The 21599-nt window shown below is 35.0% G+C and overlaps 1 protein-coding gene across 1 annotated transcript in view; it reads left to right on the top strand.

The window, feature by feature from the left end:
* LOC127557383 (guanylate cyclase soluble subunit beta-2-like) overlaps window positions 1-21599 on the top strand; it is a 77952-nt gene that overhangs the window by 33025 nt on the left and 23328 nt on the right. The window contains exons 4-7 of the mRNA XM_051990717.1: window positions 8435-8595; window positions 14427-14526; window positions 17478-17674; window positions 18769-18877. Of these exons, the coding sequence (XP_051846677.1) occupies window positions 8435-8595; window positions 14427-14526; window positions 17478-17674; window positions 18769-18877 (567 nt within the window). The remainder of the gene's footprint in view (window positions 1-8434; window positions 8596-14426; window positions 14527-17477; window positions 17675-18768; window positions 18878-21599) is intronic.

Here is a 21599-nt window from a genome sequence, read left to right as displayed (position 1 = left end):
TAGTAAGCACTTAAGTATTAAGTATTAACTTATTGGTTGACTGAACCCAGAAAAAATGAAAGGAAAATATTAAAATACTTCCATATGGAACACTTCTCCTCAGCTCTTTCCTGAAACTACTATCAGTTACCTTTCTTGTTGTCTGGATACAACTGGGAGATTTCTGAGATGCACTCACTTAAATATAGATGAAATAAGGAAGGTAGGGAAAGCCAAGGAATGGTGTTTGTTCTCCCTAAACTCACCAACCCACCAGACTTTGAAAATAATTGATTAATCATTTCCATCACCTGGCATTTCTTCAAGTTCTGCTTGCTGTATCTTCTCCCAGATTGCTATTACCTCCACAGAACTGGTCTAAACTCATGGGTCTTAGTCACCATAGAGTAGCTTTTGGTTATGACATCCTGGGCTGCCTGGCAATCTCCACTCCCACAGTTAAGACTTTGGCTAAGGCGAAATGGCAGTGACATCTTGGTCCCTGTCACTGACATGGCAACCCAGGAATCCAGTTCTCCAAGTGATCTGCTGCTTGCCCATAGAATAAGCAGAACGCCTTAGGCATGCCTTTATGCTCTTTGTACCTTATGTAGCAGACAGGAAGTTTCTCTCAAGGGCAAAGGACAAAGATGAACCTGTTACCTGTGTGACCATGCATAGCTTGGTCATTTATTTATTTATTTATTTAGGTCACTTCCAATATCTCACAATTTCCTGTTTGTCTTTGAGAATTTCCAAGTTCCCCTTAGTTCTTCAAAGAGATAGACCTAACATTTGCTGCATATTCTCAAGGGTAAAAAGCTACCATTAAAATTTGCTCAGCATATTAACAATAGTCCAAATGAAAACTTTCATTTTGATATTTCCAAAAGAACCAGACTTCTTTGAGCTAGTAATTTCATCTCTCTGATTCATAGCAACCATGACTTCCTACTCAGATCTTATGGAAGTTCTGTTTCTGTGACCTCAAAGTTGCCAGTTACTCAGAAAGTTAAGTGACTTGCCTGTGATCACATATCTAAATATTAGAAGTGAGATTTAAATCTAGATGTGTCTGATCCAAATCCAAAATAGTGGAATAGCATGTAGAGTCGAAACTTAAAGTCAATGAATCTTGGGTTTAAATTCAGACTTTGACAAATATTATCTTTTTGATTGTAGGCAAGTCACTTCTTTCAAACTAGAACAACTGGTCAGTTAATGAACAAATATTTAAGTGTGTACTATATGCTAAGCAACATGCGAGGTGCAGAGGAATATTAAAAAAAATAGTCACTATTCACAATGAATTTACTCTAAGATCTATTGACTACATTATAGATAAATTAAAAAAGGGAAAACCAGGTTGTTAGTCTAACTCATGAAATCACAAATCCTTTAAAGTGCTGAAGTAATTTCACAGTATAAATATCAACTTCTGATTTTCCTTCATTCCCCAAAACATTTTGTCTATGAAAGGCAAGGTTCATCTTCTTGATCAAGAAGATTAAGATGCCTTATGCCCTACCTTCCATATCTCAGAACCTCTTCTTGCCATCACTCATCTTTTCCTTCTTGTCTATAGTCTCAGAATGTGATGACCCAAAGCCTTGGCAAGGTTGACTCTCCACTTGTGTCCTTGACATTGCCCACAGCACCTCCAACTCCATTTCCTTTATTAGTTTGCAATATTGATAGTTCAGTATTTGAATCTGACAACCTTTTTCTTGATATTTTCTATTCCTTTGCCTTCCATGACTTTTTTTTCTCATCTGGTCCTTCTTCTACCTGTTTAGTTGATCCTTTTCAACTGTCTCTGTTTTATTGTCTATCTACTGTTCTTAAGTTTGAGTATTCCTATAGTCTCTGTTTGGGTTCACTTCTTCACCTTTCTTTTTCATAATTTTAAAAAAGTTAATTTAATTTTAATTTATGAAATAAAACAAATATTTTCACAATATAGTGTAATCTAAAAAGGTGATTGTATATGAAACTGTAAATCTATTATATATAACCTCCTAGTCCTTTTAAATGTGTAACAGAGTTATCATATAAAGTTATTTTCTTTCTTCCCTCTTCACTCCTACCCTACTGCCCACCCGCTCCTATTCTCCAATCCCTATTCCATCTTCTTTTCATGCAGTTGCTAAAATAATCTTTAAAAATAATAATAACTTTTTATTTTCAAAAATGATTGGCTACCATTAGACACACATATACACACATAAAATCAATCCATACATATATTTATCACTTCTTTCTCTAGAGGTCAGTTCTTTCCTTTTGACTTTCTAAACTCTTTCCCATAGCAATCTTATTCATTCTCCTACCCTCAATTACCATCTCTCTGCAGATGACTTCCATATCAGTCCCTACTTTCCAGGCCTGTACCCACAACTACCTGCTAGTCATCTTTACTTTCCATATGGTCTGATAGCATTCAAATTAATCATGTCCAAAATTGAGCTTATCATTCTCCCATGAATCCTTTCATCCTCTAGATTTCCCTATCTTCATTGATAACATTTCTGTTTTCCTAGTAACTTAGGCTTGAAACATCACACATCCTATCTCCCATATCCATTCAATTCCCATTTATGTTGGTTCTACCACAGCAATATCTCTCTCATCACTATCCTGTTCTTTTCTCTCTCTTTTCACATTTATAACACTAATTCAGGCTGTCATTACTTGACCCTTAGATTTTTATAAAAACCTTCTAAATAGCCTCTTTAGTGACAGTTTCTCCCATCTCTAATCTATCTTCTTTCAATGCAACTGCTAAGATAATCTTTTTTTAATTAATAGCTTTTTATTTTTAAAATATGTGCAAAGATAGTTTTTAACATTCAGCCTTGCAAAACTTTGTGTTCCAAATTTTTCTCCCTCACTTTCTCCTACTCCCTCCCCTTGACAGCAAGTAATCCAATATATATTAAACATGTACAATTAAGATATCTTTTTAATACATAAGTTTAGCCATATCATTCCCTATCCAGAGAGCAAAAGTCTTCATTGTCTCCCTTTTATCTGCATAAAAAATACAAACTCCAAAGTCTTAGCATGTGAAGGTCTTCAACAATCTGATTTTAATCTAACTTTCTAGTATCAGTTTATGCTACCCCAATTCACAGAATTTAAATTTTGGTGAAATCTAATTTTTTTTTTAACCATTCTCTGATACTCTTCTGAATTCTCCCATTCTTAGACTTTGCTCCTTTCTTATCTTTGACTTTTGAAATCTTTTTCCTTTATGGTTAAACTCATAAAGCTTTTCTAATCCTTTAGTTGAAACAACTTCTTCCATCCCAAAAGTCCGTTTTTTCCCTCCTAAATCCCTCTAAACTATTATTCCTCTCCCCTCCCCCCCAGACCTTCAACTTGGAAGGCTTCAAGTCTGGTTCTAGTGATAGACTATAGCAACCATCTGAGAACCAGACAGGATATTCTAAGAGACGTTCAAGGCCAGATTGGCTATAGCAGGTTAATTTCTTTTCCTTCCTTCCTTCCTTCCTTCCTTCCTTCCTTCCTTCCTTCCTTCCTTCCTTCCTTCCTTCCTTCCTTCCTTCCTTCCTTCCTTCCTTCCTTCCTTCCTTCCTTCCTTCCTTCCTTCCTTCCTTCCTTTTCTCTCTCTCTCTCTTTCTTTCTTTATTTTATATTAAATTGTAGAGGAGTTGTGACATACTTTGGGAAGTCTCAGGGAAGACAATAATCCTTTTCATTGACAAAAAATGAACAGGAGATGGGAGACAGGATTTGATAACTGTTTAGGTTTTATAGATATGGGAGAAGAGTCAAAACAAAGGTTTGAAGAGAGTTGACTAGGTAAATGGGAGTATCATTGTCAAAAAATAGTGGAGTCAAAAATAAACCTCAGTTTCCTCAACTGTAAAATGAGCTGAAGAATGAATACAAATCACTTTAGTATCTCTGCCAAGAAAACCCCAAATGGGTGCACAAAGAGTCAGACAAGGACTGAAATGACTGAACAACAATAAATAGACTTTTAGGTGGAAAAATCAAGCCAAAAGATCTGTATTCAGAGATCAACTTTGTTGCTTTAAACTAGTTTGGCTTCCAGTCAGCAAACACCTCATGAGACAAGTCCTAGGGAACAGGGGAGGCCTCCCACCTTATATATGCTTTCCTTGGCAGGTAATGAAGTGCACCTGTTCAGAGCAGCACAGTCCAGCAGGAAGCACAGCTGTTTTCTCTCAGCCTGGACAAGCTGGGGACACAGGGAAGGTGGGAGGGTCGGGGAGAGAGAGGAAGGAAGGAACAAACCACTTTTCAAGAGTTCCCCCATCCAGGGACTCATAAGCACTGGCTGGGATTTGGATAGGAATTTAATATAAGCTCATTCAATTCTCTTAGGAGGGTTGTCAGGTAGCATAGGAGAACTACTAGATTCTTGCCTGCATCTGGCTGAGTCTCCATCAGTGAAATAGAGAATCGAGGCAATTTTCTCTCTATATCTTTCCTATATTTGCTGGTTTTGTTTGTAGTATTTAACTAATATTTTTTAGAAAGTGTAACTCACCTCTGACAAAAAAAAGGCTAATTATTCAGATGTGTCTCCCTTTTAGAGCTAAGAGGGAATACCCTCTTAGCTTGGTATTATAAGAAATGGGAACCTAATACATGATCAATGGTTTTCTGCTGGATGAAACAAGCCAGCAGGGGGCACTATGACCAAAGTTATTGAGAAAGGAGCTACAGGCTTGAGTAGTGATGGACTCCCATTAACAAGTTAGGGTGGCGGAGCCTCTTTGAGGATACAAGTTTGGTATTTTCCCTGGTGAGACCATATAAAGGTTTCCTTCTGATCTGGTAGTCCCCCATCCTCAGAAAAAGAAATCTGGGGGACTTCTTTGGGAAGGGGGAAATTTCTGTGGGGCACCTGACTCCAATCTAAAATATCTTTGGAACCCTATGTATGGTGAGCCCCCTCAGCTGGCCCCAGTCAAGAGCAGAATTCCTCTAATAGTCTCAGGTTCTACCTTCTTCACTACCCAGCTCTATAGATCTAAAGGTATCCTAGGGATTTCCAGAGTTGACTCTAGGTTCCCAAATATAGACAAAGAGCCAGCTTGCTTATGATATGACAATATGAAATCATATTGTCCAAATACATTATAATTTATCTTACATTTGCTGCTTTTAAACTAGTGTCTCTCCAATGGGTTTTTAGAAACATTTCAGAGTCATCAGTCACATAGTTACAAACCATCTTTTACTGTGTTTCCCACCTGAGAAAATTGCCTCATGTGTCTAAAGGCACACATACATATAGAGATGCACACATATCTACATATCTGTATATGTATATATAGACATATATATCTATTTCTATAGGTTCTTTTTAACATTCACTTTTGAAAATGACATTTAATAAATTAGTCCCTAAATTCTGGCATATATAGCTTTTATATACTAACTCTAGCAAAAGGGTAGGGTACCACATTAAATTATGATCAATTCAACAAAAGATACCAGTAAACTCCAGCATCCAGATTATGAATTCACAAAAAGATAGTCTGAAGCTAGAAGAGCTGAGGTCAACAGGTTGGTGTTTATGGCAACACCATGATCAGGAAGCTAGGGGTAGGATGGCTGGAAGCCTATAGTGGTGCCCTGAATGGGGAGGTCCCCAGGGAGAGAGGGAAATGGGGTTAGTTCTGAATCTCAAACTATACGCAAAAGCAAAAATCATCAAAATTGGTGAGTGTTGATGCAACAATGGATAAAACTAATAAGCAGGAGAGATGAAAAACAAATAAACATAATAGCTTAGTGTTTAGTAAAGCTAAGTTCCAAAGAAAGTAGGTCTATGGCAAAATCTCACACCATATGCTACACTAAGATCCAAATTTATATATGAACTTGATATAAAAATCATGAAATAAACAGATTAGAAGAGCAAGAAATGAAGTATCTTTTATAGCTAAAGATAAGGGAAATAGTCATGACCATATGAAGTATAGAAAGGATCACAGGAGATAAAATGCACAATTTTGATTTCAGAATATTGAAAGGCTTTTGTACAAAAAAGCCCAATGGGCTTTAATTAATAAAATTAATTAATTAACTAATTAACTAAATGAGAAAAACCATTAACTAAGAAAATTCTCTGTAGATTCTCTAATAATTCTCTAAAATTTCTTTAATAAATATCTATAATATATTTCTGATATCACATATATGCATATACATATATATGTATGTATATGAAAGTGATTAAAATATAGCAAAAGAATCATTTCCCAAAAGGCAAATGGTCAGACTATATGAAAATATAGTCTTATTGTCAAAAGACAAAAAGCAAGCAATTACCAACCATATAAAGCAAATTCTCCAAATCAAAAATAATAAGAGAAACAAAAATGAAAATGACTCTAGTTTCCACTTCAGATTCCTATCAGATTGGCAAAGATTACAAAAAAGAAAACTGCAATTGCAATTGGAGATAGAGATAAGGTCATTAGTTATACTGATGGTGTGTTGGTGAAACTATGAATTGTTCCAGCAATTATGATTTCTTTTTTTTTTTTTAAATTATGTCAATGCACAATCTATGCGGTTTTTAAGTAATACAATGATTTTAAAATGCAAATGGAATCATTTAAAATCTTATATACTTACTATATTTAAAAAAATAATTCTGTTTATTGATTCTTGATAACAGCAATAGTAATATAGTCTTACATCATAAAGAGTTTTTAGTAGTAAAATGACTCAGTATATTTTCACCATTCATATTTGATATTGTGGCTCAGTACTTGAATTTTAATTCAGAACAGTACCACCACACAACAATAAATTATATTGAAATAAATGTAGATGTATCAACATTGTTGCTGCTTTTTTCTTTTCATAATTTAATTTATCTCTCGCACTATCTTCCTTTCCCTTTAATATATGATATTTAATTGAGCAAAACAAATGTCCAGTTTGGTCATATCTCTTTCTATATCTTAAATTCATCACTTGTCTTTCAGGTAATTGGCATGTTTCAATAATCATTTTCTTGGACTTATGGTTTATTATTTCACTGAACAAAATTCTGAAGTCTTTCAAAATTATTTCTCTTTCTAGTGTTACTATGATTATATAGATTGTTCTCCTAGTTCTGTTCATTTAGCTCTGTACCAGTTTTCCTAGTTTCCTCTGATACTGTTCATTTCCTTTTTCTTATAGCAAAATAATATTTCATTATATTCATATGCCACCATTTGGTTAGGCATTGCCCAATAGGAGGAAGACTATCACAAAACACATATTTATACCATTATTAGGACTATAACCCAAAGAAATAAAAAAAAAGATGGAAAGGATTTATACATATAAAATTATTTACATCAGTTTTTATCAGATAGCTAGTCATATATATATATATATATGTTTTCCCTCAAAACTGTTTTAGCTATGTCCCATAAGTTTTTGGTATGTTGTCTCATTATTGTTATTTTATTTGATGAATTCTATTCTTTGTATAATTTGTTCTTTGGTTTACCAGTTCTTAAGTATTATGTAATTTAATTTCTACATTTACATTTTTAGGTGAGATGTTTTGGTAAATTTTTGTAAGGAAAGGTGCTTATTTGCAGTTGAGAATCCAAAAACTTATTTCTATACTTCTTTAATAATTGCCAGAGATTTATCATCTCTTATTTTCCTATCCAGATTTTTTTTGACATTTTGCTTAGATTTATCTAGATCTGAAAGAAGTTACATTAAGGTCTTCTTCTATTATAATTTTTCTATTTCTCTCTAATTTAATTAACTTTTTCATTGAGTATTTAAATGCTACGCCATTAAATATACATATACAGCATAAGAATATTAGTGTGTTAACTATAATCTTTAAATATGATACCTTTTTTTCTGCTTATCTCATCTTATTTTGTTTGTTTATCATAGTCTTATCTGACATTATGATTGTGGTTTGTGTGTGTGTGTGTGTGTGTGTGTGTGTGTGTGTGTGTGTATGTGTGTAGAGCCATATTTGTATTTGATCTTCCTTATTCTGTTCAGAAGAAAGAGAGCTTTTATGGTATAGCTATTCTTTCTACCCCATGGAATTAGAATAATTTCATCTTATTTATGTAATAGTGATTTTCCTCCCCTTCTTCTTTTCTTCCCTAATATAATTCCCTGTTCTTCACCTTTTTGGTTTTTCCTATGACCATCAAAATAGAAGAAATCTACCTTTAGATCCTCTATCATTTTTACTTTTTTTCATGACCCTTAGAAATATATCTGAGAAGATATACTAATTTTTTAATTGACAAGCATTTATTTCCTCTCGTTTCCACTTCCCTTACCAACAAACAACAAAATAAAAAGAAAATCTTTGTTACAAATATACATAGTCAAATAAACAGTGTATCAGGTCCTTGCTAATAATGTCCACAGTACTTAGTGATAACTTATTTTGGTGCTTTTGCCCATGCAGGTGTCTCTATGGAAGCTATTCTGAAGATGTTTGGAGAATACTTCTTTAAATTCTGCAAAATGTCTGGCTATGACAGGATGTTACGAACTCTAGGAGGAAATCTGACAGAGTTTATTGAAAACCTAGATGCCCTTCACAGTTACCTTGCTCTCTCTTATCAGGTATAGTTTTGGGTCTGAGTGTCTTGACAAGAAGCAAATACCAACTCCTTGATGTCTGTCCATAATACATCTGTAGAGGGTGAGCTTCCTGCCCTCTACCTGCTGTCACCTTGTCAATAAATCATGTCAGTAATTTGGCAGTCTTTATTAGGTTGATAAAGAACAGAAAATAATTAAATTCTTTTTATAGCTGGACATCAGGAATTTAAAAGGGAAAACTGGAAGAAGGTAAATTTCTGTGAGGGAAAAGTCTCTCTGTCTAGAATTGGTTTAGATTCGCAATTAAATCTTGGGAGAGCCTAAAAGGGGAACAACAACAACAAAAAAGAGTATAGTCAGATTTGAAAGAGGCTTTACATTCTCTTTTTAGGGGTGCTTGTCTGGAAGAGGATGATAAAGAAGGCTGAGTAGTCAGACAAAAGACAAGAAAAAATTAAAAGTATCAATCAGTGTAGGAAAGGATCCAACTGATTATCTAACAGGGTTACTGACTGAGCAATTAAGAACCTAATTTCCCTATTGGGAACTTTCCTTTTGGAGTTCATTCATGTTTTTAAAGACCACTGGGTATGCAGTTGCCTAGTACCTTCATATTTTGACGAAGAACTGTATCTTGAAAGGTAAACTGGAGGGGCCATTTTCTATGCAATCAAAACTTTCCTTAAGGTGAGACTTCATTTCAGTTTGTTTTTCTCACAGTGAGTCCCCAGACAGAGAATGCACATAACTAAGCTGCTAATATGAATAAAGTCGGGAAAGAGTGCTGCATTCTTTGTTTCCTGAGAGTATGGGGATATTTTGGTGTTTACACCCAGTGTTATCCATATCATAGGCATTCTATGGAAGGAAGATCCCAGAGTCAGCTAGGTGGCAAAGTGGATAGACCCATGGACATGAAATTAGAAAGAACTAAAATCAAATTCAAGGTTCAGACAGTTAGTAATGGCATGACCTTAGGCAAATCACTTAATCTCTGTCTTTTTCTCAATTTACACAATTTAAACAGAGATATTAGACTTACCTCACAGGGTTGTTTTAAGTGTTGAATAAGAAAGTATTTGTAAAATGCTTACAATAATTCCTGGTATATTTTTATGGTTGCTATTCAGTTGTTAAATTGTGTCTGACTATTCGTGATCTCATGAACCATACCAGGATCTTCTCTCCTCATGTTCATTGCTTTCATGACGCTACTTATGCATCTTGGCTTCTGCTATTTCCTTCTCCTTTTGCCTTTAATCTTTCTCAACATCAAGGTCTCCAATGAATCCTGTCTTCTCATATGTATCCAGAGCACATAAACTTCAACATCACTATTTGTCCTCCTAATGAATAGTCTGAATTAATTTAAGTATTGATTGATTTTATTTCTTTGCTGTCCAATGGACTCTCAAAAGTCTTCAGCACCACAGTTCAAAAACATTGATTCTGTGGCACTTAGCTTTCCTTATAGACCAACTCTCAAAGCAAGACATCACTACTAGAAAAACCATTTTTTGGTTATATAGAACTTAACTGGCAAGGTAATATCTCTGCTTTTTAATATACTGACAGATTTGCCATAGTTTTCCTTCTAACGAGCAACTTCTTAAAATTTGATGGCCATCTGTAATCAATTCTGAACCCAAGGATATAAAATCTGATACTACTTTCATTTCTTCTCCTTCTATTTGCTAGGAAGTAATGAGATCACTTGCCATGATTTTAATTTTTTTTAATGTTAAGCTTCAATCCAACTTTTACACTCTCTTCTTTCACTCTCATCAAGAGACATCTTAATTTCTTTACTTTCTGCCATCAAAATGGTATCATCTACATATCTGACATTATTAATATTTCTTCTGGTAACATTAATTCTGGCTTTTGATTCATCCAGCTTGACATTTTACATGATGTATTTTGTATATATGTTAAATAAGGTGACAATATATAGCTCTGTCACGCTCCTTTCCCAATCTTAAACCAGTAAGCTATTCTGTGTTCAATTCTAATTCTTGCTTCTTGACCCTCATATAAATTCCTCAGGGGATGAGATGATCTCATCCTCCCATCTCTTTAAGGACCTGCCATATTTTGTTGAGAGCATCACGTCAAAGACTTTAATAAAGTTAATGGAACAGAAGTAGATGTTTTTCTGGAGCTCTGTTGCCTTCTCTATAATTCAGTGAATGTTGGCAATTTGATCTCTAGTTCTTCTGGCTCTTTGAAAACCAGCCTATATTTCTGATAATTCTCAATTACATATTGGGGAAACATATCTTACAGAATGATAAGTATAGCTTTGTTGTATGTGAAATGAGCACAATCGTTTGGTAATCTGAACATTCTTTAACATTGCCCTTCTTTAGAACTGGGACATAAACTAAACTTTTCCAAGCCAATGGCAACTTCTGAGTTTTCCAAATTTGCTGTTGTATTGATGAATATAGCACTATAATTGCATCTTCTTTTTTATTAAAGTTTTTTATTTATAAAACATATGCATGGGTAATTTTTCAACATTGACCCTTGCAAAACTTTCTGTTACAAATTTTCCCCTCCTCTTCACCTCTCCCCTAGATGGCAGGTAGTCCAATACATGTTAAATCCATAGGCCTCTCTCTGGGTGTAGATGGCTCTCTTCATCACTGAACAATTGAAACTGGTTTGAATCCTCTCATTGTAGAAGAGAACTATGTTCATCAGAATTGATCATTGTATAATCATGTTGTTGCCTTGTATAATCATCTCCTGGTTCTCATTTCACTTAGCATCAGTTCATATCATAGCATCTTCTTTTAGGATTTTAAATAGTTCAGCTGAAATTCTATCACCTCCACAAAGTTTATTATTAGCAAAGCCTACTTAACTTCATTCTCTAGGATTCTGATTCTAAATCAATAACCCTACCATTATGGTTGTTGGTGATGTTAAGATCTTTCTTGTATATTTATTTTGTATATTCTTGCCACCTCTTTTTAATCTCTTCTACTTCTGTTAAGTTTCTATCATTTTTTCCTTATATCATACCCATTTTTTGCTTGAAACATTCCCCTGATTTTTCTTATTTTCTTGAAGAGATGTCTTTCCCATTTTATTGTTGTCTTCCATTTCTTTGCATTGTTCACTTAAAGTAGGAAATCTTTTTGTGATTAAGTTGTGATGCATAAATGTAATAGAATGTCACTACCAAAATCATGGTGAATATAAAGAACATTGAAAACCTTAGGAAGACTTAACTGAATTGAGAAAAAGGGAAAGGAGAATGAGTAAATCAATTAACAGTATGACAATTAGATAGTCAACAAACATTTATTAAATGCACTGTGCTAAGCAATGAGAATATAAAGAAGGAAAAAAACAAACAAAATTAAAAATGGATCTCTCATACTAGGTGTACAGATTGTAATGAGAAAACAATATATAAATAACTAAAGATATAGAAGCTATATACAGAGTAGATGAAGACCATCTTAAGAGATAGGCATTAACTGTTGGGGGAAACCAAGAAAAGTCTCCTGTGAAAGGAACAATTTGACCTTAGTCTTGAAGCAGCAAGACTAACCAGAACATTATTGCACTAGTCTAAGTGAGAGGTGATGGGAGTTACAATATGATGATCATTGTGTGAATGGAGTAAATGATAAGAGAAATATGAGGTAGGAATGTCAAGGTTTGGGAACAATTTGCATTTGTGGGATGAGCTGTTAAATTGGTGGTCTTGAAGTGCACATCTTTACACATCAGCACCACCTTCCCATTTAATAAATTAGGGTCAGCTAGGCGGCACAGTGGTTAGAGTGTTGGACCTGAAGTCAGGGAGACTCATCTTTGTGAATTCAGTCTGGTTTGTGACAACTAACTGTGTGGCTCTGGGCAAGTCACTTAATCCTGATGTGTAAAATAAACTGGAGAAGAAAATGGCAAACCATTCTAGTATCTTTTCTAAGAAAACCCCAATGTTGTCACAAAGAATCAGAGATGACTAAATAGCAAGATTAATAAATTCCAGTTGTTCCCAATTGTCTCTAGAATCAAATATCAGATCCTATATTTGATTTTTAAAGCCCTTCTTCCATAGCCCTTCCCACCTTCTTAGTCTTCTTATTTCTTTACTTCCCTTCACATAACCTACAATACAGTGACACTGACTTCCTTGCTATTCTCCCTACAAGACATCCCATTTCCTGAGGCCTGTCCCCCAAACAATTCTCTTTCCTCATCTCTATCTCCTGTTTTTCCCCCTTGATTCCCTTTAGCTTTTGGCTAAAATCCTGCCTTCTGAAAGAAGAATTTTCCTTATCATCCTTCATAGTAGTGCATTCCCTCTAAGATTATCTCAAATTTATCCCGACTCTAGTTTGTCTGCACACAATTTGCATGTTGTCTCTCCATTAGACCAGGAGTCCTTTGAGGATAAGGGGCTGTCTTTTCTTTGTATCCTTAACACTCCAGCACAGTGCTTGGAATATAGTAGGTGCTTAATAAATATTTGTTAACTTAATTTGAGTGTGAGTAAAGAGTCAAGGATGACAGTGAGATTGTGAGGCTGTAGGCCTAAGAAAATCATGGTTCCCCTGAAGTAATAAGGAAGTTCAGAGTTATTGGTCAGGGTGGAGCAGATAATGAGTTCTGCCTTGTTCTATCAACATGTCTATTTTAGATATATTAATTTGGAAATGTCTACAAGACATCTGTTTTAGGATCTCCATGAGATACTTGGAGTATAACGCAAAAAAAAAAAAAAATAGTACAGCTGGACATAAAAATCTGGGTCTTTCTTGGACCTTTCTTGCTCTCCATGTCCTCCTTACATTGTTTGAATGCCAAATGTACACTTGACAAAAAAATTATTTTAGGAACTCACATAGGGCAAAGGCTCACAAAGTAGTCAGAAAAAGCGACACAAGAATACTCTCAAGATCTCTCTTAAGAACTTTAGAATCGATCGCATGACATAGAAGACATTGGTACAGGATGACCCAAATGGCATGCCCTCATCAGAGAAGGTGCTCTGTGAGCAAAGGAAAACTGAAGTAGCCCAAAAGAAATGTGAGATGTGCAAAATTAGAGAAGCTACCTTAAATGTTCACTGGGACTATTTGGGTACAACTTTGACAGAGCATTCTGAGCTCCTATTGATCTGATCAGCCACAGTCAGACACTATAACTCAACTCTAATGTAATGATGTCATTTTGGTATCTTTGAAAATGAAGGCCAACCACCAACCAACTGCATATATGTAGTAATGGAATCTCTAGATCAAACAATAGGCGCTTTTTTATGGGCTAGATGTGTTTAAAGGTCTTGTCCAGATTCAAGTTTTTCCCTTTTAAGCTCTTACATTCAAGATATTTTTCCTTTTGTCTAATAGCAATTTATCCCATTGCTAGACATGTTTTATAACTCAGGCTCCTAATCTCTCTCCAGGAAGAAGGCAGGATATTTTGAAACATTTAAATGTTAATTAGTCCAGATTGTCCTCTTTCCAACAAACTCACTTTTGTTTCATTATTCTTGCTTGTCAACATCGCTATAGCCCTGAGTTTTCCAATAACTACAGAAAGAATTCTTCTTCTTCCAGATTCATTCTTATTCTCCGAGGCCAGAAGAAGACTATATTCGAAGTTTAGAGACTTGTTATAGCATATTATACCCAAGAACATTGAGATACTATGATCCCATTGCCCTGAAATCACCCAGACGTAGGAGTGTTATCAGAGATTATGGTGTTCCATAGGAGTAGGATCTTAATGATTATTTCTACTATGTGATAGTATCAGAATGGTTCATAAGGGTCTCAAAATTAGGCTGATGGAAGAAAACATGTTATTTTTCTTTTTTAAATTAGGCAATGAATGCTCCATCATTTCGTGTGGAAAAAAGGACAAATGGGGCAATGCTTCTTCACTACTACTCTGACAGAAGGGGTCTGTGTCATATTGTCCCAGGTAGGGGATCAGATTGATTATTTCTTGAGGACTGAATCCTTGGAGTGAGGCAGGAAGGAAGGGAAAATATTTACATAATAACTTTATGATATATTTAAAAGGAATATCAACTTGTACATAATGGATATATAGTTTCTTATACAATCATCTTTTTATTATACTATATGATAGAAATGCTTGTTTTATTCCAAGAATTAAGTAAATAGTTAAAAAAAAAAAAGAGTTTCCTTGAGTGTCTTTGTTCAGATAGTGCTCCTATCTGAAATGCTTTCTCTTGCTTGTGTTTGGTGGTATCCCCTGATTTTTATAAAGTACTGCTCAGGTACCATCTCTTACCTGCCCTTATCTCTCCCATAAATAAATGTGCCTTTAAAATTTCCCTAGTGTCAAAAGGTGGAATAACCTTAAAAATAGATATCTTGTTTTATCCTTGGATTTAGTACCTCTGGTTCTTGTTTTGATAGGATAGACCTCTTATCTTAAAATTTTAAAAAATTCTGAGTTAGAATATCAAGTGAAAAAACCATCCTATTCTCCCTAACATGTGATTAAAGGTTCTTTTTGCACCAGAGCCAACTTTAGAGCACATTGCTTCAAGTGCACAGTTCAGCCTGTAGGTGTGTATTGGCCATGATTCACAGCTTTAAGTCTGAAAGAAATTAGTCTACAGGCAAATAAGAATTTTGATAAAAGTACAGCCTAGGGCATCAACATTATTATACTGAAGAAAATTTAACAGGTCATTTAAAAAGTAGTCATATGAATTTTTGGAGCCTCTTTATAAGATTGACTTAACCTCAAGGCATTAACAAAGAATTACCCATTAATGGAGAGCCACAGAGTCTAAGGCAAAAACCACATAATTCAATAATAATAAACTTTGGAAATGTGATGTCAGGTCAAGACCTGAAACTAGTGATAAAGCAGATTGGAGAGGGGTTGTTTTTATTTTCCTGGCAATCCCCTAAGCGGGAGTATTCATCAGGCTTACAGATTTATCTTCTTACTCTGATGAGTCTTGGGAGTGGAGCATGTATTTCATACTTGTTTGTATCTATCACATCACCATACTCTGACCAAGAAATGATGTTGCCAACTGACTATAATGAGTAAGGCTTGTCTGAAGACTGAATCTGTATTATGAATGCTGGAGATCCTCTGGAGAGCCAGGACGTTATCATTTCATGATTTATTTAGGGATCAGACTTTTATCTAACCTAAACTACTGAAGTGGCCTCTTTTTTTTTTTAAATTTATTTTATTTATTTATTATTATTTTTTTTAATAATTTTTTTATTGATAGAACGCATGCCAGGGTAATTTTTTACAGCATTATCCCTTGCATTCATTTCTGTTCCGATTTTTCCCCTCCCTCCCTCCACCCCTTCCCCCAGATGGCAAGAGTCCTTTACATGTTGAATGGGTTGCAGTATATCCTAGATACAATATATGTGTGCAGAACCAAACAGTTTTCTTGTTGCACAGGGAGAATTGAATTCAGAAGGTATAAATAACCCAGAGGAAAAACATAAATGCAAGCAGTTTATATTCATTTCCAGTGTTCTTTCTCTGGGTGTAGCTGCTTCTGTCCATCTTTGCTCAATTAAGGCTCTCTTTATCAAAGAGGTCCATGAAGTGGCCTCTTAATGAGTCTCTCTGTCCCCCAAAAATCTTTCATCTCAAATCAAATATCCACATAATTGTGAAACTAATATTACTAAAATGTAGAGCTGACCATGCTATGACCATCTTTTCCTCCCTCCCCTTCCAAAATCTTCACTCACTCTCAAATTGCCTTTAGAATAAAAAAAATACAAAAATCATCAGCCTTCCCAATCTGATTCTCTTCCATCTTTCCAGTGTTATTTGATATAATTTCCTTTAGACTTTAGGTAGCACCATAGAGAGAGTTCCAGGTGTAGAGTTAGGAAGATGAGTTCAAATCCAGCCAGACATTTGCTAGCTGTGTGACCCTCTGCCTGCTTCACTTTCCTCAACTGTAATTTGAAGATAATAATAAAATTTAATTCCCAGAGTTGTTGTGAGAATCAAATGAAATAACATTTATAAAGCAGTCTAAAAACTTGAAAATACTTTATAAATTCTATATTATCATTATGATTATTGTTACTTCTATCATCTCAGGAAGTACAGATCAGATGCCACTTTTTACAAGCAATGCTAACTGACTCTCCTTTCTCCTCTAGATGTTAGCACCCTCTTCCCTTTGAAATTACTTTGTATAATTTTTTAAATTTAACATGTTAATTTTTTTTTACATCTTTTATGATAGCTTTTTATATACAAAATATATGCATGGGTAATTTTTCAACATTGACACTTGCAAACACTTCTGTTCCAACTTTTCCCCTCCTTCCCCCCACCCCCTCCCCTAGATGGCATGTAGTCCCATACATGTTAAATATGTTAATGCATATGTTAAATACAATTTTATATATATATATATATATATATATATATATATATATATATATATATATACACACACACACACACACACACATATATATATATATATATTTATATCTGGCATTGTGGATGGAGAGTCATTCTCAGAGCTAAAAAGACTAAAAAAAGTCTGACTCTGACATTTACTCACCTGGTGACCCTGAGCACCCTTGGCTTCTCAATATTCTAGGCAACTTTCTAAGACTGAGGGGTGGAGCCTATATTGGTAGAGGGAGTTTGCACTTCTGGGAGTTCCCTACTTCAATGAAATCTTAAGTCCAGTTGCCACCCTGTCCCTTTTATTTACTTGTGTACACATGATATTCCCTTGTAGGAAGTTCCATTTAGGGTAAGGACTACTTTCTTCTTGTCTCTGTATTTTAAACACCCCAGAAAATGCCTTATATACAGTAGGCACTTAATAAATATTGAATTGAATTGCCACTAGCTATAGTTCATGAAGGTATTTTCTCCTGGCTCAGGAATCATAGAAGCTGTTGCTAAAGACTTCTTCAACATGGATGTGACTATGGAGATTCTCAATAAGAGTGAGGAAGAGGAAAGGACTGGAAAGAAAGAGCATGTTGTGTTTCTCATTGTGCAGAAACATTGTGGGAAGGAGAAAAAGAGAAGAGCCAAGATGTCTGAAAGAAGCAAAAACTCTCAGCAAGACCAAGAGGTATTGAATGAGCTCTTAAAATAAAAGTGGAGTCTTGTCTATGAAGAGAGTCTCCTCAGAATTGGGCATCTTCCCATAAAAGAATAATTAGATTCAATATGGTGCCATCTTGGTTAATCACACAGTGTTGTTGTAAAACTCAACTTTGATTGTGTGCATAAAGTGCTTTATAGATTTCTGTAATCTGCTAATGTGCTTCTCATGGAATGCTATGTATTACAGTTGTGTATATTTGAGGATTAATCACCTACTAGATTATGATCTGTGAGAGACCATAATTTATTTAAACTGTAATTCTCCCTGTCACAGTAGTTTTCCTTAGACAATATTTAACTAATGTTGACTGAAAGAATATGGAATGAATGGAATATCACCTCAACTTAAATATGCTTCTGGTGAAATAATTTACATGAAAACCTTCCTGTGGATTTCATGAATGATGTATTTTTTTTTTTAATCTGCTGGAGGGAAAAGTGAGAAGGTATAGATTTAAATTTCAGCTCTACAGTCACTACCTTGTGATTTTGTGCATGTCACCACCCCCTCTTCCTTATGAGAATGTGACTGTCTTAAAAGTAGGCAATATTTTATTTTCTTATATCATATCCTCAGTACTTAGGTCCTAGTATTTTATAAATGCTCTCTCTCAGTCTCTCTTTGTCTCTGCCTCTGTCTTTCCCTATTACTACCATGGTCTCTTTCTTTCTTTCTCACTTACAAAATCAGATGAATGCATCAGATAAACTCTCTCAGTTTCTTGCAGATTTAAATCCAATAAACTATAATGAATACTCAAACAAGGGCATCACAATAGAGATGTAGGTAGCGTTAGACTTGACTACTTTTGCCTTATGAGCAGCAATTCCATGTAAGAATTCTAGCACCCTTGCTCTATAGTATCTTTGCACTATTTCTAAATAGAACCAGTATCCCACATTCCCTCTACTAATCAGATAGATTGAGGTTGAATGAGCTTTTTTTCTATAAAGTTCTTTAAATTTAATCAACAAAGGATCAATGAGAATAAGAAGTATCACTGAATCTGAAATCACAGGATCGATTACATGTGCTTCTTTCTTTCCTGTCTGCTGGAGATTAAGCAGGCTTTTCAGAGAATGAAGGAGAAATATTTGACTCTCTCTGCCTTTCCAGTGAAGAAATCCCATTGGGATATCGTGAGAAGTATTGTCATATTTGGAAAAGGTGAGTGGTCTATTTACTAAACCCAGTCACATCTGAGCAAGAGCTGGAGTTCAACTGGCCATTGAAATGGCTCTTATGCCAGTTATTTATAGTGATAAATATACATATATGTATTCTCTTCCTTTTCATGTTGCATATATATGTACACATGCACACATTCATATAACTTATGTTGATTGAATGTATATATTTATAACTTATGTTGGTTCCTATATCTATCTTTCTATTTATCTATATAATCTATTTATATCTATCTTCATCTATTTATCTACTTATACCTATTTACTCATCTATATTTATTTTTAATCTGTTTATATATATATATATATATTTATCTATCTATCTACCCACTTATTTGTCTATATTGTGACTTCATTTGGGGTTTTCTTGGCAAAGATATAGGAGCGGTTTTCCATTTCCTTCTCATTTTATAGATGAGAAATCTGAGATAAACCACACAGGTAGTAAGTGTCTATGGCCGGATTTGAACTCATCTTCCTGAGTTTAAAATCTTGCCTCAGATTATGTATGTATATATATATATATATATATATATATATATATTTGTGTGTATATGTATATAAATATATATACATATCATAGTGGATAGAGTGCTGGGTTTAGATCATATATAATATGCATATAGATATTATATATACTATACATGAAATATATTCCTATACATATGTATTTTACATACATATGTATGTGTATTTATATATATATATTTATACCTATCTCTACATACACATAGATACATATTTATGTATGTGTGTATGTAATTAGTCCATAATTGTGATGAGGCTTTGGAGAGTCAGTATTAAGATATAATTTTTCAGGACTTTGAGGAAAAAAGGATAAGCACTGAGTCCTCCTGTGTCCTTCTGTCTCTGTAGGAAAATGCTTTTTAAAATACCTTGCCCCATATTACATCCCTTGCTTGCTTTTGTAGCCCCAGGATCCTTTTTATCACCGACAGAATACTAGGAAGCAGTTCTAGAAGGAAATGTATAAATTGGGTGGGAGTAAAGTCAAATGGGACAATGTGGAGAAAAGAGCTCAGAAACAGGACTAAAGAGCCCTTGTCTCTACAGGGGGACATTGTGTGTAGTGGATAGAGAGCAGACTTGGAGTCAGGAAAACCTGGCTTCAAATTTTGCCTTATATCATTACTAGATGTGACCTTGGTCAATTAACCTCTGAGCGCTTCATTTTCCTCATCTGTAAAGTAAAAGGATTAAACTAGCTGAACTTTAAGGTCCCTTCCAATTTTGAATCTAGGAACTCACTAGCTATATGACCTTGGACAATTCATCCAACCTGCCTGGACCTCAGTTTCCCTCTGCCAAATGGTCTATCAGCTCTCCAGTTCTATGATTCTGTCCAGGCAGTAGGGATCAATCAACAAGCATTTTTATAAAAGTACCTACTATGTGCCAGGCAGTATACAGCACCTACATAGGTGAGCATTCAAAGAAAAGAATAAAACATGCAAGCTTAACAACCCCAGAGGGGAAAGCATTGCATCCCACTCCACAGGCCACACTGATGGACCATGATTATATACATCTGAGAGCAGGTCTGTACAGTCCAAATGGCTGTATTTTGAGGCTTTCAACCCGTGGCAGGCTATTCAAATGTGCAACTGACAATCCTTTGTCTAGAAGATTTTCATATCAAAAAGGCTCCATTTTGGATTGCTACCCCCTGCCAAAATAGGCTGTTGGTTAAAATTTCATGTGCTACCCAATGCTGTCAGTCTGGGGGAAAAAAAGAAAGAAAGAAAACTCATGGCAAATGTCACCGAAGCTGGACCAGGCACCCAATAGACAGCTTTGAATAACAGGAGCGGGGCTGTTTGTGATTATTATCTATTCTGTCAGCATTTTCAATGCTAACTCTGTTTTCATTGAGATATTCAATTAGCCAAAAAAAAAAAAAACCCAACAAAAAACAAAACAAAAAAAACCAAACTTCTTCTCTGGGCAGAAACTTGGCATGGGGGAAGGAGGGCTTCTCAATCTGGTGGCAAGTTTTTTTTGTTTGTTTGTTTTAATTTGGAAAAAGATTTGCCCTGACCATCTGGAGATTCTGAAAGAGCTTAAGCTAAGGAGGGAATATAACAGAGCTTAAGCACAGATATAAGAGTAGAATTTTGTATCCAATTATGGGTTTCCCATTTAAGGAGCTATGGTCTTACATTCCTCAGCTTGAGAGGACTAGGAGGGGACTGGAAGCTGGGTTCTAATGGACTGGTCAAAGAAGGGCACTGAGCACGTTTAACCTGAAGAGAAGAGTTGGTGGAAGGGTGAACACAATCAGTGCCCCCAAGTTGGAGAAAGGCTGCTATGTGGAAGAACAATGGAGGGGCCAAAATGGAAACAACAACTAGCATTTGTGAATGATAACTGGGGGACTGCAGTGCAGTGGAGAGAGCATGGTGCTTGGAGTGTGGAGTTTACAAGTTCAAATCCAGCTTCAGACACTTACTAGCTGTATGACCTTGGGCAAGTTAACTTCTGCCTCAGTTTCCTCAACTGTAGGATGGGTATAATAATAGATCCTGTATCTTAGGGTTGTTGTAAGAATCAAATGAGATAATATTTGTAAAACACTTAATGAGGTGGCTTAGATGTAATAAGTTATATATAGATGCTAGTTATTATATTATTAAGTTTTTATTATGCACCAGGAACTGGGACAAATATCTTACAATTATCAT

This window comes from Antechinus flavipes, chromosome 3 (genome assembly GCF_016432865.1).
Source record: "Antechinus flavipes isolate AdamAnt ecotype Samford, QLD, Australia chromosome 3, AdamAnt_v2, whole genome shotgun sequence".
NCBI classification, from domain to species: domain Eukaryota; kingdom Metazoa; phylum Chordata; class Mammalia; order Dasyuromorphia; family Dasyuridae; genus Antechinus; species Antechinus flavipes.
The sequence above is the reverse complement of the archived record's forward strand: the minus strand, read 5'-3'. Positions and strand labels throughout refer to the sequence as shown.